The sequence below is a fragment of the Prunus mume genome, linkage group LG2 (genome assembly GCF_029339155.1).
Source record: "Prunus mume cultivar Tortuosa linkage group LG2, ASM2933915v1, whole genome shotgun sequence".
In the NCBI taxonomy this organism is placed as follows: Eukaryota; Viridiplantae; Streptophyta; class Magnoliopsida; order Rosales; family Rosaceae; genus Prunus; species Prunus mume.
The window spans coordinates 17,441,544-17,456,681 of NC_142699.1; the positions used below are offsets into that span (position 1 = coordinate 17,441,544).

The following is a 15,138-nucleotide window of genomic DNA, read 5'->3' on the forward strand; positions in this document are numbered from 1 at the left end:
TTCTTCGCTGTTGTATATTATTATTATTTTTATTTTTATTGAAAACGATAAAGCAATAAGGGATCCAATAGAAGACACAGCTGAGGTTCCAGTTATTATTTTTGTACGAGGAAAAGCAACCCACCTTTTTGGTTTTTTCTTGGTAACAATAGTACGAAAGAAAACATATAATTGGCAACTATCACCTTTCTCATGTTTACAAAGAAATGAATGTTGTAGCTGATTGTATGGCTAATGGGAGTTTTAACTTGGATTTGGGGGTTAGCTATTTGGATGAGGCCCCTGCTTGGGTTAGCTCTTTTTTAGAGGATGATTTTTTAGGAGTTGTTAGGCCTCGCTTGATTTGTACTAGTTAGTTGTTGTTTCTTTTTGGGGTTTGTCCTCCTTATTTTATAAATAAATAAATAAAAACATAGAATTAAGTTAATACAAATTTAGTAATATACTCAATCTTAGACATAGTCTTTATAAAAAGACCCTATATCATTTAAAAACTATAAACACTGCGTAGATTTTTTTAATTTAATAGCTATTTTTTAGTTTATATGTGTGTGTAAAATACCTATATTGCCCTTGTACTATAGATTTGAGAGAGAAAAATCAAATATGCCAAAAAACCAAATCTGTCAAAAAACCAAATCTGCCAAAAAACCAAATCAGATTCATTTTCTTCCTTCTTGGTATTGGAGCAAGAAGAGTTTCCATTGAAGCTCGGTCTTAGGTCCAATTATATTCTTAATCTCTGATCTACAATTTTTAATATTTCACCTTCGATTTCTTGTTCTAAAATCGTGCTTCTATTCATTTTTTTTTTCGGATTGTTCAGAACCTCGATAAGATGCTCTTAGTTTTACTCCTCATCTTCAAGCTCTACTCCTCTTTTGCCACATCGTTGTCGTTGTTGTGGTTGTCGTCATTTGGTTTGGACTTGAGATTTTTATCTTTTGCTTCAATTATGCGTTTCTCTTCGGATTTTATTTGATTTTCAGAATGTATTTTAAGCTTTGATGATTGATTTATCTTTTGTTACTATTTCAGTTAATGGATCTCATTTTTGTTTAACAATGTACTTATATGACATAATAGTATTAACAATCTAGGCTCAGCTTGTTTTGAGTTGGTCTGGTTTGTTTTTTCTTTGGTGGACATGTATTATAAATAGCAACATGACAAGTATTAATCAATATGACAGTAAACTAGCAGTGTTATTACCCTAGACTTGAACATTACATGGATAGACATGCATTAGAAATAAGATGTCATAGGAAACTAGCAGTGTTATTACCCTATACTAGAACATTATAGTCATTAATCAACATGACAGTAAATTAGCAGTGTTATTACTCTAGACTGGAACATTATAGCCATTAATCAATATAACAGTAAAGGTGTGGAACATTACAATCATTAATCAACATAACGTGTTAATGAATTGGTTTTTTTTTTTTTTAATAAAATTGGGTTGGGCTTGTTTTGGGTGCTTTTTAAGTTTTTTGTGTTGAGCTTCTTTTAAGTTGATTAATGTCAGTCACCTAATTTATAAGAACTTTAACGCCAAATTCTTATGTAGTAAATGAGTTTTTGGTGTGTTCTAAAATGCATTCCATATTGAGATTTTTTTTTTCTTATAATTTCAGCCCCTATTTGGAGTATATTATTGAAGCTCCCTTAAATTAACGATCAAAAGTAGAAAGCAACGTGAGGACTTTTGGGTTGGGGAAAGGTTGGTGGCGTCCTGCTTACTCTTCTTTTTGTATTCATCTCCCTTGCATGTTTTCCTCAATAATTTCGCTAATCAAAGTTGAAACAAACCTGCATGTTCATCTTCTCTCTGGGTTTTTTTTTCCGTATTACATACCTAACACGCTTTGCAGTGAACCCAATTTTCTTTTATTTTACTTTTCAAACAAGTATTGTCGTTTCAAATTGATTTATGCTTTGCTTCCTTTGCAGGTTAAATTTAATAGATTATTTTAGATTGAAAAAACAGTAGATCTCAACAAAATTGTTCCTACACGGAAATGAATAGATTAATTATGTATTAGCTGTGATCCACATAATAATTATTTACCGAATGGTTTGACAAATCCTTTTTGCAGATTTGATTGGTATTCTATCTATATATGGAGATTAATATTAGATCTTAATCTAGTTAGTAGTGTTTAGATCAATATTCCTTCACAAATACGTAACTGAGGAAAGTAATTACAACCACAGGCACATGCGATGGTCTTGTTCTTGTATATATATAGTTGCTTACGTTATCAACAAGAACAGAACCAGCAGTTCCTCCCCCACATGCAGCATATGTGACTGTATCTATCTTACAAACAAAACATGTATTCAAAGCAAGGGAGGAAGCGAGGGACCATACATTTAGTGCCCACCTTTGTACGTTTCTCGCAATTAATATATATATATATATATAGGAGAAAAATACGTACTAATTCTATATGCACAAATAATATTTGTAAAAAGGTCATAATATGGATATAGAACGTTGGACTTCTGGATGAGCATGTGTCTCTCGTGCATGCAGTGATTCACGGAAGACAGATGGGTGAGGCCCCGGTCAACAGAGAGAGAGAGAGAGAGAGAGAGAGAGAGATAGGATTAGGTCACATTGTCAACTAATGTTTTATAGCTTGGTTATTAGGACCGCCAATAGCCTTATCTAGAATGGCACTAATTAAGTTTGTAATTACTCATCGTAAAAGTTAATGCATAGCTAGTGTTCTTTATCGAGCTTCAAGTTAACAAGTTAAACTTTTTTACCTTCGCTTCTCCGGTAGAATTTAGCAAAGTAATTAATTAGATGGTATCATAATATTTTTTTAATCAAATAAATACCAACAGAAAATAGTATGAACATGTGTCTCTCGCGCAAGAAATCGCCCCTAAAAGTCCAAAAGAAATATGGCTGGTATGACAATACAAATTACAATTACAGGCGAATTCTTAGATGAGATGATTTAGAAAGATTCAATCTGACTGGATTACTTTAGTTTCACCACTTTGATTGAACTGCTCGTACAATGATGGACCTGGAGGGGGAAAGGCTGCATATTCAAAATCGGAGATGAGATGAGAGAGAGTCTTTAGACAACTATTTGTTGACCTTAATTATTATTATAGTATTAGTATCCTCATCCTCTTCTTCTCCATCTCCGTGTGTATCAACACAAAGGTAAAAGGGTGTATTTGTACAGTTCCCCACACCAACTAATGGTTTTAACGATGATTCATTGAAATCAAGATTCGTTTGGGACTACTTCTTTTGGGCGTACTTCTGCAGTTAGAAGTGTTTTTTTATAATAAAAAAATCTTGAATTTTCATAATAAATCCAAATGTTTTTCCAAGAAGAGCTTCTAGATAATTTTTCTGTCAAACGCTGTTAGAAGAACTTTAGTTGTCAAAATACACTTTTAGCCATTCCAAAAATACTCACAAACAAGCCATAATTTGCAGATTAGCACCTTTTTCTTCAACATCTGATTCTATCTTTCAACCTTAGATTATTATATTTTCTTCCTTTAATTAATTAATAATTACGGCTTTCCTCTAAATTGGATGACTAAACTCACACTTAAACATACCCTCAAATTAAATTTTTGCTGTCTGCCCTTTTGCACACAGAGGAACCTCAACACTGTCTTAACACAACTCTTTTCCTCGACTCAGCAATATTGACTCGGTCTGGGCGGCTTCTAGATTTGTACCCAATTCCTTTGCTTTTCTGACACTCAAATTAAATTACCTTATATAATAATAGCACAACGAAAAAAGAACAGTATTCAACCTTTCTATATTTATTCACTTCTGTTGTAGCAAGTCTTTCTATGTTCTCATGGGTAACCAAAGCTTCAATCCCTCACTACAAACACGAAATATCAGATAAGAACAACAACAGTACAATACAAGGAATCTAATCGATGGCCATAATTCAAAATTCAAATATATATAATATATAAATATATAAGCATCACCATCATGTATGTATGTACTTTGTAAACTTGGAGTTGAATATAACCCCAAGTGATCGACCAAAACAAAAAAAAAAAAAAAAAAAAACCCAAGTGATGTTTATCAATATAAAATGTACTGAAACCAAAATGAGACAGGCATTGACTTGTAGTTTTACGTTCCATCAAGATTTAGGCTGTTGTGTCTTAGACCAGAAAACAAAGACGACAAAGCATTAATCGACCTCACCTGTGAAGATTTCAAATAGTCAGCTGCTTAAAAGTCAATAGTAGATTCAACAAGTCACCAAGTTTCATCCACTACTTCACCTACTGAAATATCATCAACATCTTTTCAAGAACATATGACTGGATTAGATTACAGCATGTTGAACCTCCTACTATAAACCCAAAGCAATATGATTATCAAGTATAGATAAGCCATGCTTTTCTATAAAACATGAAATATGTAATGAACTTATTACCACAAAATTGTGTGTCATGAATGAAAGAATGATGATATTTTGAATATTTAAAGCATTAAAAACTAGTTGAGAAAAATGAAAATTCCACACTACTTTAATCAGCCAATTGCTGTGGTACTTTAAAGTTTGGATAGTCTTTCATTGATGATCTCTTTGGATTACGAAGGGAGCAGAGGAATGAAGGGAAGAGAGAAGAGCTAGAGAGAGAAAGGGAATAATCACTGCAACATTCTAACAGTTGCAGAATGATGCATTTCATTCATATAGTTCATTCTCTTACATCAGTCATCACAACCATTCAAATACATGAGCCATTGTGATTATGACACATGGGACTTACAAGGCATGTGAGCCATTGAAAATGAAAACTGATCTAAAACCCTACACTTGGCATATAAGCTCAAGCTATCACAGTAGAAAGTAGTTACACAATATGACAAGAGATAAATCTAATAAGTAAATCATTTACTAGCAAGAAATTAGTAAGCAATTTACTTTTCAACACTCCCTTCTAAATTGCTAACTGATTTCATACCAAGTAAGTTTCCCAAATAGTTGAATATGTCCTTGGGAAGAGCCTTGGTGAAATATCAAGAATCTGTTCTTCACCTTTGCAATAGATCAAATCAATCACACCTTCTTGAATTGCATCTCTAATGAAGTGAAACTTCCTGACAATGTGCTTGGTTCTTTGGTGAAACACCGGATTCTTAGACATGGCTATAGCTGAAGTGTTGTCACATAATAGAGTAGTTGCAGGAGCTTGCTCTTCTCCAAAGTCCTCGAGCACAAACCTAAGCCAAATGGCTTGAAAGGTTGCTTTAGATGCACTAACATACTCTGCTTCTGTAGTTGAAAGTGCTACATTGTGCTGCTTAATTGAAGCCCATGAAAATGCACCACTTCCAAATGAAAAAGCATACCCTAAGGTGTTTTTCATGTCCTCCTCAGATCCACTCCAGTCACTATCATAGTAACTAATCAATAGAGCAAATTTTCCAACCACATATTCAATCCCAAAATCAATTGTTCATTGAATATATCTTAGAACCCTTTTAGCAGCTCCATAATGCTTCTTAGAAGGCTTGTGCATAAACTGCTCAAGCAAACTAGCAGAGAACATAATGTCTAGCCTAGTTCTTGCTGTTAATTACAGAAGACTCCCAACAATTTTTCTATACAAACTCTTATCTGCAGGTTCACTTTCATCCTATCTTTTCAGTTTATCGGTGGCAACCAATGGAGTGCTTCGCTTGCGATCTGACGGACCGCCCGAATTTCCTCGAAACTGAGGCGAACCCGCAAATTACGACACCACCCCGATGCGCCCACTTACGAAAGAACGAGACTTTCTACCAAAAAAAAGTTTGGCGTCTCCTATAAATTGAACATTCCTAAACTTCAACCTGCTCAAAATTTACAGATTAATAAACCCAACCAGAGCATGCTTTAAAAGCATTAAACACTTTACAATAAAGGCCTCGGCCTCACAATTCAAACCCTAAGCGGTCGATACTGAGCATATCTAAGAAATTCAAATACAACAGAAACAGAGTTCCACTTGAAAAGAAAGATGAATGAGTCCTTACAAAGACTCAAGGTTCGAAGCACCTGAATCCGCTAGATCATGAGCTCGGTCATACTTGGGGGCGCAAAACAGAAAATTGTGAGTGGACAAAAATAAGGTTCAATTCAATGTAAACCAACATAATATAACCCCACCGTTTAGAAAATCATGCAAGAAATCCAAATGCATCCCAAAACTATCGTAATCAAATATAAATATGTATCAAATCAAATCAAGTACCGAATGCCAAGTCCGAAATCCATAAATAACACTTCACAAACCCACCAATCAAAACTTATAAATCCCACAACTAAACTCTCGAAAGCTTACTCATTGGCACGACCGGTGAGGAAGTATCCTTACCGATGGATTGTTTGACTAGTCCACATGGCAGAGCCATTCCTCAATTCACCATGTGACTAGGGAACGAGCCGTCCAACTGAGGGACTAACTCTCAGCTAGCACATACAGCCGAGGCACTTAAAGCTTGTACGCTGAAAACCAGGCCTCATACGCTGCAGACTACCCCAAATCTAGGGTTTACAAAGAACATCCCATCAAGGATGTCCCGGGCTCCGACAATTCCAAGTATCTCACGTATCAGTAACCAAGTTCCAAGTCCGGGGAGGTACATAGGATAGTGCTTAAAGCACTCTAAATAGATATTTCAATACTCAACCCTTTCCACAAACTCATTTTAACAACCCAAGTACCCCATATATAGCCAAGCATATATAGAGATTCTCAAAATCCAAATATATATATATATATATATATACATACTCAAGATACTCAAATATATCAAAACCCAAAATACATGCCAATACTTCATAAAAATATCAATTTCCACCATTGAATAAATAATATATCCAAATATACATCAACATTATGCATAAATTTTCCCATCATAAAACCATGCATATTATTTAAAAACAAAGTCCACTCACAAGTAGTCCCATGCTGCTTGACCCTGAGGGTCCCGCCTATTGCATATGCTGGTGAGTACCTATTTCACGAACTGCGATTAACATCAAGCGCTTGAAACATAATTTTGAATTAAAAACCTAGTTTCCCGGGTTTCTAGTGAGTGTACGCGGAATGAGACGTTCTAAGGTCCAACTACCCAAATCGGACAATGGAAAAGCCTCGGGAGACACTCGGTCAACCGGGCGGTCAAACTTCCCAAATCAAGTCAACTAGGCCCATGGGACCCACAACCTCGATTTGAAATCCGCGAAATCCTACGCGCTTATGACAACCTAAGAATCTCATCAGGACATTTAGCAGCTCCACCAACCTTATCCACGCACCGCCACACGTGCAGGCAGTGCATGGGTGGCTTGATCAATTTCCGACGGCCGGAAAAACTCCAAACCGACTGCCCAAACTCCTGTATTAGGTAGAACACTATATTTTGAGTCACTTTTGTTTTGGGCCTACCCAAAAAGTGGTCTGGAATTTCGAATTGAAAACCGGCCAAAAACCTAGGTTTTCAAATCGGATTTTATGCTACGAATTGATCCAATCCTATGCAACAGTCAGCTAGAACTCAAAATGGATGAGAATCCATACCTCAACTGTCGGAAATGGTGGAGAAATGAGAGAGAATGGCGGTTTGAATTTTTGGAAAACGGGCCCGATTTCTGCAGATTCCGACTACTGGAGTGGCTGATAACGGTGGAAACTCGTCGAGGTTTGACGACGGGCACGGCCGGTCGATTTGGTACCGGTACCATAGGTTGCGGTGGTCGAGGCGATGGTTGCGTGGAGGAGGAGCCGACGATCAAAAAATTTCAAGGAGAGGGGGTGGTTGAGAGAGAGAGAGAGAGAGAGAGAGAGTGTGTGTGTGTGTGTGTGTGTGTGTGTGTGTGTTTTCAGATTTATTAAAAACCAACTTCAAAAAAATTACGGTTATGCCATTGAACTTGTTTTGAACGTAACTTCTTCGTTACAACTCCGAATCGAGCCCACTACGTGTCTGTGGACTCATCTCAATACGAACTACCCAACAACACCATTCACTGTCCCAAACTCTCTCTCCAGATAAGCAAATGACTAGAATACCCCTACCCCATAGGTAAATTCGTAAAATTCAAAATTAATAGAATTAAATACTTCAAATAAGGAAATTAATTTGGAGTCGGGGTGTTACACAGTCTTTGAGCCCAAATTTGTCCAAAGAGTTAGAGCATATTTTCTTTGGAATATAAATATACTCCCTTCAGTTTGAGGTACCCCTATTCCAAGAAAATGAAAGAGTAAACCCAAATCTGACATCTCATATTTGCACATCATCTCAGCCTTGAACTTTTCCATCATTTCTGTACTACTTCCTATGTACACTATGTCATCAACATAGATTGACACAATCAAAATACCAACACCTTCCTTGTTCCTCACATATAAAGTTGCTTCACTTGAGCTTCTGTGAAAGCCACAGTGAATTAAGTATGTGTCAATTTCACTATACCAGGCCCTTGGTACCTGTTTTAGACCATAGAGGGCCCTTCTTAGCCTATACACTTTGTCTTCAGCCTCTGTAACCACAAAACCATTAGGTTGATCCATATATACCTCCTTTTCAAGAATACCATTCAGAAACGCTAATTAAACAACCAATTGCCACAGTTTCCAACATTTCTGTGCAGCTAGTGCAATGAGTGTCCTAATGGTATCTAACCTTGTCACAGGGGCAAAGGTTTCATTGCTTCAGCCCAAAACTTCAAGGGAATCTTCTTTTCAAACATCATTGTCCTAGCCATTTTAATCAAAGTACGGTTCTTTCTCTCTGCAACACCATTTTGTTGTGGAGAGTAGGCAGCAGTCAATTGCCTTTCTAATCCCATATCTTTACAGAACTTTGAAAACTCTAAAGATGTGTATTCCTCACCCCTATCACTTCTGAATTTCTTAATTTGATAGCCACTTTGAAGCTCAACCATGGATTTGAACCGTTTGAAAATGTTGGAGACATGTGACTTGTGCTGCAGAAAGAACACCCAACACATTCTAGTGTGATCATCAATAAAGGTAAGAAAGAATCTGTTTCCTCTAAGTGTAGTGATCTGCATTGGACCACAAATATCAGAGTGAATTAGTTCTAGAGCTTGTGATGCTCTGCAAGCCTTTTCCTTATCGAATGGTTCTCTGTGACCCTTCTCTATAGCACATCCAGAGCAAACATGTTCAGTGACTTGTAGTCTAGGTAAGCCATGCACCATTTCCTTTCCTTGCAAGAGCATCAAATTGATGTAGTTTATATGTCCATATCTTCTATGCCACACCCAAGATGACTCTTCAACAGTTGCTCTATTAGCCATAAGAGGATTGACATATTCTAGACTTAAGGGAAAGCATCTGTTTCCTTTTATTAGAACACTTGCAATCAGATCTTCCATTTGTTTATCTCCATATATATATATATATATATATCAACCATGTAATCACCAAACACAAGCTAATATCCATGTTTAACCATCTGCCCTACACTCAACAAATTCTCATCCAATTCAGGTACAATCATAACCTCTTTAATGTATCTAGTCACACATTTCATTTCTATAACCAAGGTACCTTGCCTATTGACTGCACTAAATCTCTAGTGCCCATTTTAACTCTACACTTCACATTTTTATCAACATCAATAAGCAAAGATCCATGAGAGGTGCATATGATTACTACATGCATTGTCTACATACCATATGTTCATATTCCTTCCAATAGTAACATAATGACAAGCATAAAACATGGTTGCAGGTTTTGGTACCTGATTAGCAAAGTTTACAAGCTTTCTAGCCTTGTTTAGTTGATCACAGTCGTTGATGAAATGACCAAATCGATTGCAACCATGACATTTTAGCTTCCCTTTAAACCAACACTCACCATAGTGTAGTTTATCACAATGTTTGCATTTTCCCTTAGCCTAATCAGATTCTCTCTTGATCATTTTTTCTTCCTTGATTGACAGAGTTTTGAGGCTTAGGATCCCATTTCTTTCCCTTCGATTTCCAGTTCTTCTTTGGATTTGACTGAGTTCCCTTGGATTCACATTCATACTACTGAAAGCTCTCTTGAGTGGTACTCTCAGCATGTCTATCAAGGCGCTGTGCAAATTCCTTCAATGCAGCAATAACCTCTTGCACCTCAATAGTTTCAATGTCCTTAGTTTGCTCAATCACATAGCAAACAGGATCAAATTCTTTGGTCAAGCTTATGAGCAATTTCTGAACCAAATGTGCTCTGGGTAATTCTTCCCCATAACCCTTCATCTGATTCACCAACTCGAGAAGACAAGTGAGATACACAGACAAGGTTTCATCATCCCTCATCCTTGTGTACTCGAAATCACGATGTAGACCTTGCAACTTGATGGATCTCACCTGTTTATCGCCATGAAATTCTTGGTGTAGAATGTCCCAAGCACCCTTTGAGGTCTCCTCTTTCGAGATTCTAGGGAAAATGTCATATGAGACAGCTCCTTGAATAATACCCAGTGCCTTAGCATCCTTCATTAGCAGAGATACTTTCTCTGATTCTGATGACCCTTCCGCATCAACCTTCTTCCCCTTCGATTCTAGAATTTCAAGACCCTTTTCAACTAGATCCCAGATTCCATGTGATTTGAAAATAGTTCTCATTCGGATCTTCCAAAATTCATAGTTGTCACCATTGAATATTGGAGCACAAAGATCACTACCACCTGACCCAGCTATTTGAGACCTGAATCGATAACTGAGTCAGAAATTTCACGTTGGATTTCCGAGCACATTACTCACAAATCCGACGTCCCAATTCCAAATAAAACCTAAGCTCGTGATACCATGTTAAAGTTTGTATAGTCTTTCATTGATGATCTATTTGGATTACAAAGGGAGCAAAGGAATGAAGAGAAGAGAGAAATGCTAGAGTGAGAAAAGGAATAATCATTGCAACATTCTAATCGTTGCAGAATAATGCATTTCATTCATATAATTCATTCTCTTACATCAGTCATCACAACCATTCAAATACATGAGCCATTGTGATTATGACACATGGCACTTACAAGGCATGTGAGCATTGAAAATGAAAACTGATCGAAGACCCTACACTTGGCATATAAGCTCAAGCTATCACAGCAGAAAGTAGTTACACAATATGACGAGATAAATCTAATAAGTAAATCATTTACTAGCAAGAAATTAGTAAGCAATTTACTTTTCAACATTTAATGGCATAACCATTAGAGGGCAACTGAGAAGTGTATCGAAGATTCTTAATTCTATTTCTTCGTAAAGAATGCGGATTTACTCCGGCCTTGTGAGCTGCAATAACACCAATTGCTTCCCAATAGTTTGAGACCTTGACCTGCATGAAAGGTTCCATTTAATTCAGAAACCAAATGCATATGAGTCGAAGCAATGCCTTTTCCTAGTGGGTATGTTGAGAACCAATGAAAGAATTTATTCCTAGTGTTATTTTGATACTAATGATTATGGAGATGGGGAACAGGCTTCCACACTCATTGGCATACTGGAAGGTGAACTAGAGCGGGTTTTGGAAGTACTTGACTGATACTCTTTACCTAGGGTAAATTAGTTCAGGGACCCAATAATTACTAACAATACTAGCAAGGTTCTAACAGTTGTAAAACAGAATAAATTCACTTAAAATTACGACGACAGCCATGAAAATGATTCCATTTCTGACGGGGGACAAATCAGAAGGTATGTGTGTAAACATTTGGATACATACCGCTTCAACCCCAACTTTATCTGGTGTATCATCAAGGACTGTTCCATTTTCCTCCACAGCAATTATAAGTGGCTGTATCAAAATCGAAATTAGTATCAGGAACAAGTTATATGCTATCAGTAAAATCTGCTCTTCCCAAATTCAACCAAAAGGAAAAATTAGGATAGTTTCCAAGTTTATACCTTGTTTCTTTTGCTTCGTGCAAAAGCAAGAACGCCGTCTCCTCCAAAAGCATCTACAGGAAGGATGACGCTATCAACATCACTTGCCAGTATGCAACCATTCTCAGACTCAGAGTTCTTGACCAAATACTGTGGTGCATTACTAAGCCCAGCAAGCACACATGGCAAGAATGTGTATCCCAACTGTTGCACATAGAAAGAGAGAGAGCTATAAAAACATCAAGTAGCAGATATTTGGACACTGTAGTCTATTTGAACAGGAAACGACACGAATATTGATATTTTATCAGTTAGCTACACCTTTTTTCCAAAAAACCCTTGTGCCACAGATGCCACACTTAATTTTCTAAAGAGCACTGTCTTTTCTACTTTTTCCAACGATCCATCAGAATATTGTGTCCTAACTCTCAAAGGCAATAAGTTCTGTGTTATGTAAAAATTTACCAACCTCCTCAGCAGCTGATTTTGGGCATAGAGATGGGCTCAGGGGCCAAAGGTGATAAGGCAGGAGCATGTGCACAAGGAATTTGGAATTCCTTCACCACTAGATGGCTTATAACTGCCTCAACCCCTGCCAATAGATCAATTCCCTGGAAGGTACAAGGTAGAATTAGATGTAAGTGTCATAGAACTGATCAGAACCAAGAACTAGGAATAAACTTTAGTCTTTCTGCTGATGGTACTGTCTGAATCCAAGAGTATAATATCAAAGAAACCAAAACTTTCATATGCAGTCTTTTATATCACATTAAGAAGTACATACTAAATATCCATTTTAAAGCCAAGTGTTACACTAGCAATTGAAACTACTTAGATGCATAGTAAAGTTGCAAATAAGGTTGAACAATTCATGAAAGTTATCATTAAAAAAATCATATGTTAAAAGTTTAACATACCATCCCTTTTCGATAATCATCTGTGTCTTGAACATCATCATCATCTGAGAAGCGTCCAACAACTGCAATAGCATTTACTTGAGAGCGTTTAAGTAAAGCCTGCACAGCCCTCAATAGTGAATCAGGGTGCTTAATCCTACCAGTTGATTGCCCACTTTTTGGATCAATCCACTTCTCTACCTGTAAAATTTGTTCCATCCAATCTCATGCAATCACATTAGCAGGAAAGTTTCGAATCCCCTTTTACATGTCCAAGGGAATTCAGAAGCATAAGATTGAGATGAAAAGGACAGGCTTAGCAGCAAAGAAAAGTGAAACAAGGTAGCAACTAAAGCTCTTTTCAATATTAAATGTCAAAAACACTTTGAATACAGAAATTTTGTTTCAATTACAAATTTTCAACGAGTTTTTGAATTGAAGGCTTTTCAAACCCCAGCTTCAAATTAGATTGAAAGGCAATGTGCCTGCCTGGTGATCAGTTTAGAGTTGCTTGACCCATTGACACATTGCGACAGAAAGTGTAAAATCACACACTTAACAACACGATAAATGCAATACAAACAATCAACTCCTACTTTGAACAGCTAAAAGTGAGACCTGTAAAGGGGTGTCAGTGACAACATATTCAACCACAGGCAAGCCAAGGGAAGCCCTTGCAGCATCGGCCACTTGTAAATGGCGAACTCGAAGCTCTTCTTCTATTCCAGAATCAAGAACCAAACCCACCTGCTTCATAATATCTATGTGAGCAACAATAAATAAATAAATAACAAAACCCCTCCCCACCCCAAATTTTTTTTTTTAACGCACCCTGTTTTGGTGAACAGGCATGAGGCCCCATGAGCCTTCTGCAAAGCGGTCAAGAGCATAACCTTCAACGTATAAAGCATTAGGCATGGGCCAGTAGAGCATTGCTGCATTCAGCACCTGCTCAACAGTCAAAGTGAGAGTCAAGCTCGCAGTGGCAGCAGACTCAGAGACTCCAAAAAGAAAGCAAAAACATTGAATTAGGCATACGTTGGGGTGCGTGATAAGGCAATCGACGACGGAGGAGAGAGTGCGAGCCACAGGCAAAGCGTCGCCGGCGTAGCCACCAATGGCGGCTCCTATCCCGGTTGGGACTATCATTACGCTCGTGTAGTCTCTCTTTAACACCGAATCCAAACAAAAAGAGCAACACTTAATTAATCCTATGATGTGCTTTGCTTTCTCACAACATAATCCGACGAAAACGAAGAGTGTTTAGTGGTGGTTACTAACTGACCTTGAAGGAGTGTTTGGGATTGAAGCATGAGATGCTTGGTGGAGTGGACGGTCTGGATTTGGTGATGCGTCGGTTTTGGGCGGCCAAAGAGGGGAACGGTCGGTTCAGAATGACTGTCATCTCATATCCTGCCGTCGACGGAACTCGGATGACCGTCTTATTATCCCATTACCGCTGTTCCTCACTGGCTGTGCGCTCCAATTTTATCCGCGGGCTCTAGAATTTTTTGACCCGGGTGGTGCTTGGTCTTTTTAGTTTTCTTGGATTTTGCTAGTCGTCACTTTTATATTCCTTTTATACCTTCGAGTGTAAATATATTTTTTGCTCCAACAGGGGATGTAAATTCGGGGGTGTAGCCGTGAGTCTCAGCCTTTTATGTTGACTTTTCTTCATTTTTCTTCTCTTTTCTCTGGTGGGTCCCGCCTGCAAGGGATGTAAAAATAGATGTAAATATACATTTAATTTTACATCCCCATGGTGGTGATGTATATTTACATCCATTTACATCTCTCCATTGGAGACGATTCCGGTGACTCGGGGTGTATATTTAACATACACCCTCATATACACTTCCCTACGGTGGATGCTCTAAATACACTTCACTCTTTTATATCAAATAATATATGTATGTCATTATTATAAATATAAAATAATCAGAGTATGAAAAGTACCATTAAATATTTTGGAGCAAAATTTTCTCTCGGATAGAATACACTAACACTCAAATTTCACACTCTTTCTTCTTTCCTCTCACTCTTCCTTTCTTCTTTTCCTATCTTTCCTCTCTTCTCCGTTGGTGTATCTTGCTAAGCAACGGAAAACCTATTTATAGGCAAATTAGATGGCTTACCTAACATCATCGTTAAGCTTTATGAATATTATTTCCTTATTTTCTTTATGTGGGCTCCACCACTTTTTTACAAGAGTCATATTATTTTGGGAGTTTCACTAAAGTACTCAAAATGGGGGTTGAAATTATAAAAAAACCAAAGCACTATTTAAACATATAAACACACCCAAAACTCATCATTACACACACTCAAAACTC

The 15,138-nt window shown here is 37.3% G+C and overlaps 1 protein-coding gene across 1 annotated transcript; it reads right to left on the minus strand.

Annotated features, from left to right (window-relative positions):
* Positions 1–10,934: 10,934 nt before the first annotated feature.
* LOC103341579 (uncharacterized) lies at positions 10,935–14,363 on the minus strand. The gene is given in 10 exon segments (XM_008245122.2): positions 10,935–11,361; positions 11,749–11,820; positions 11,931–12,113; positions 12,379–12,417; positions 12,419–12,520; positions 12,827–13,006; positions 13,424–13,552; positions 13,637–13,753; positions 13,844–13,972; positions 14,091–14,363. Coding segments are annotated over 10 exon segments (1,218 nt in total). The 5' UTR covers positions 14,211–14,363; the 3' UTR covers positions 10,935–11,214.
* Between the last annotated feature and the right edge of the window lie 775 nt (positions 14,364–15,138).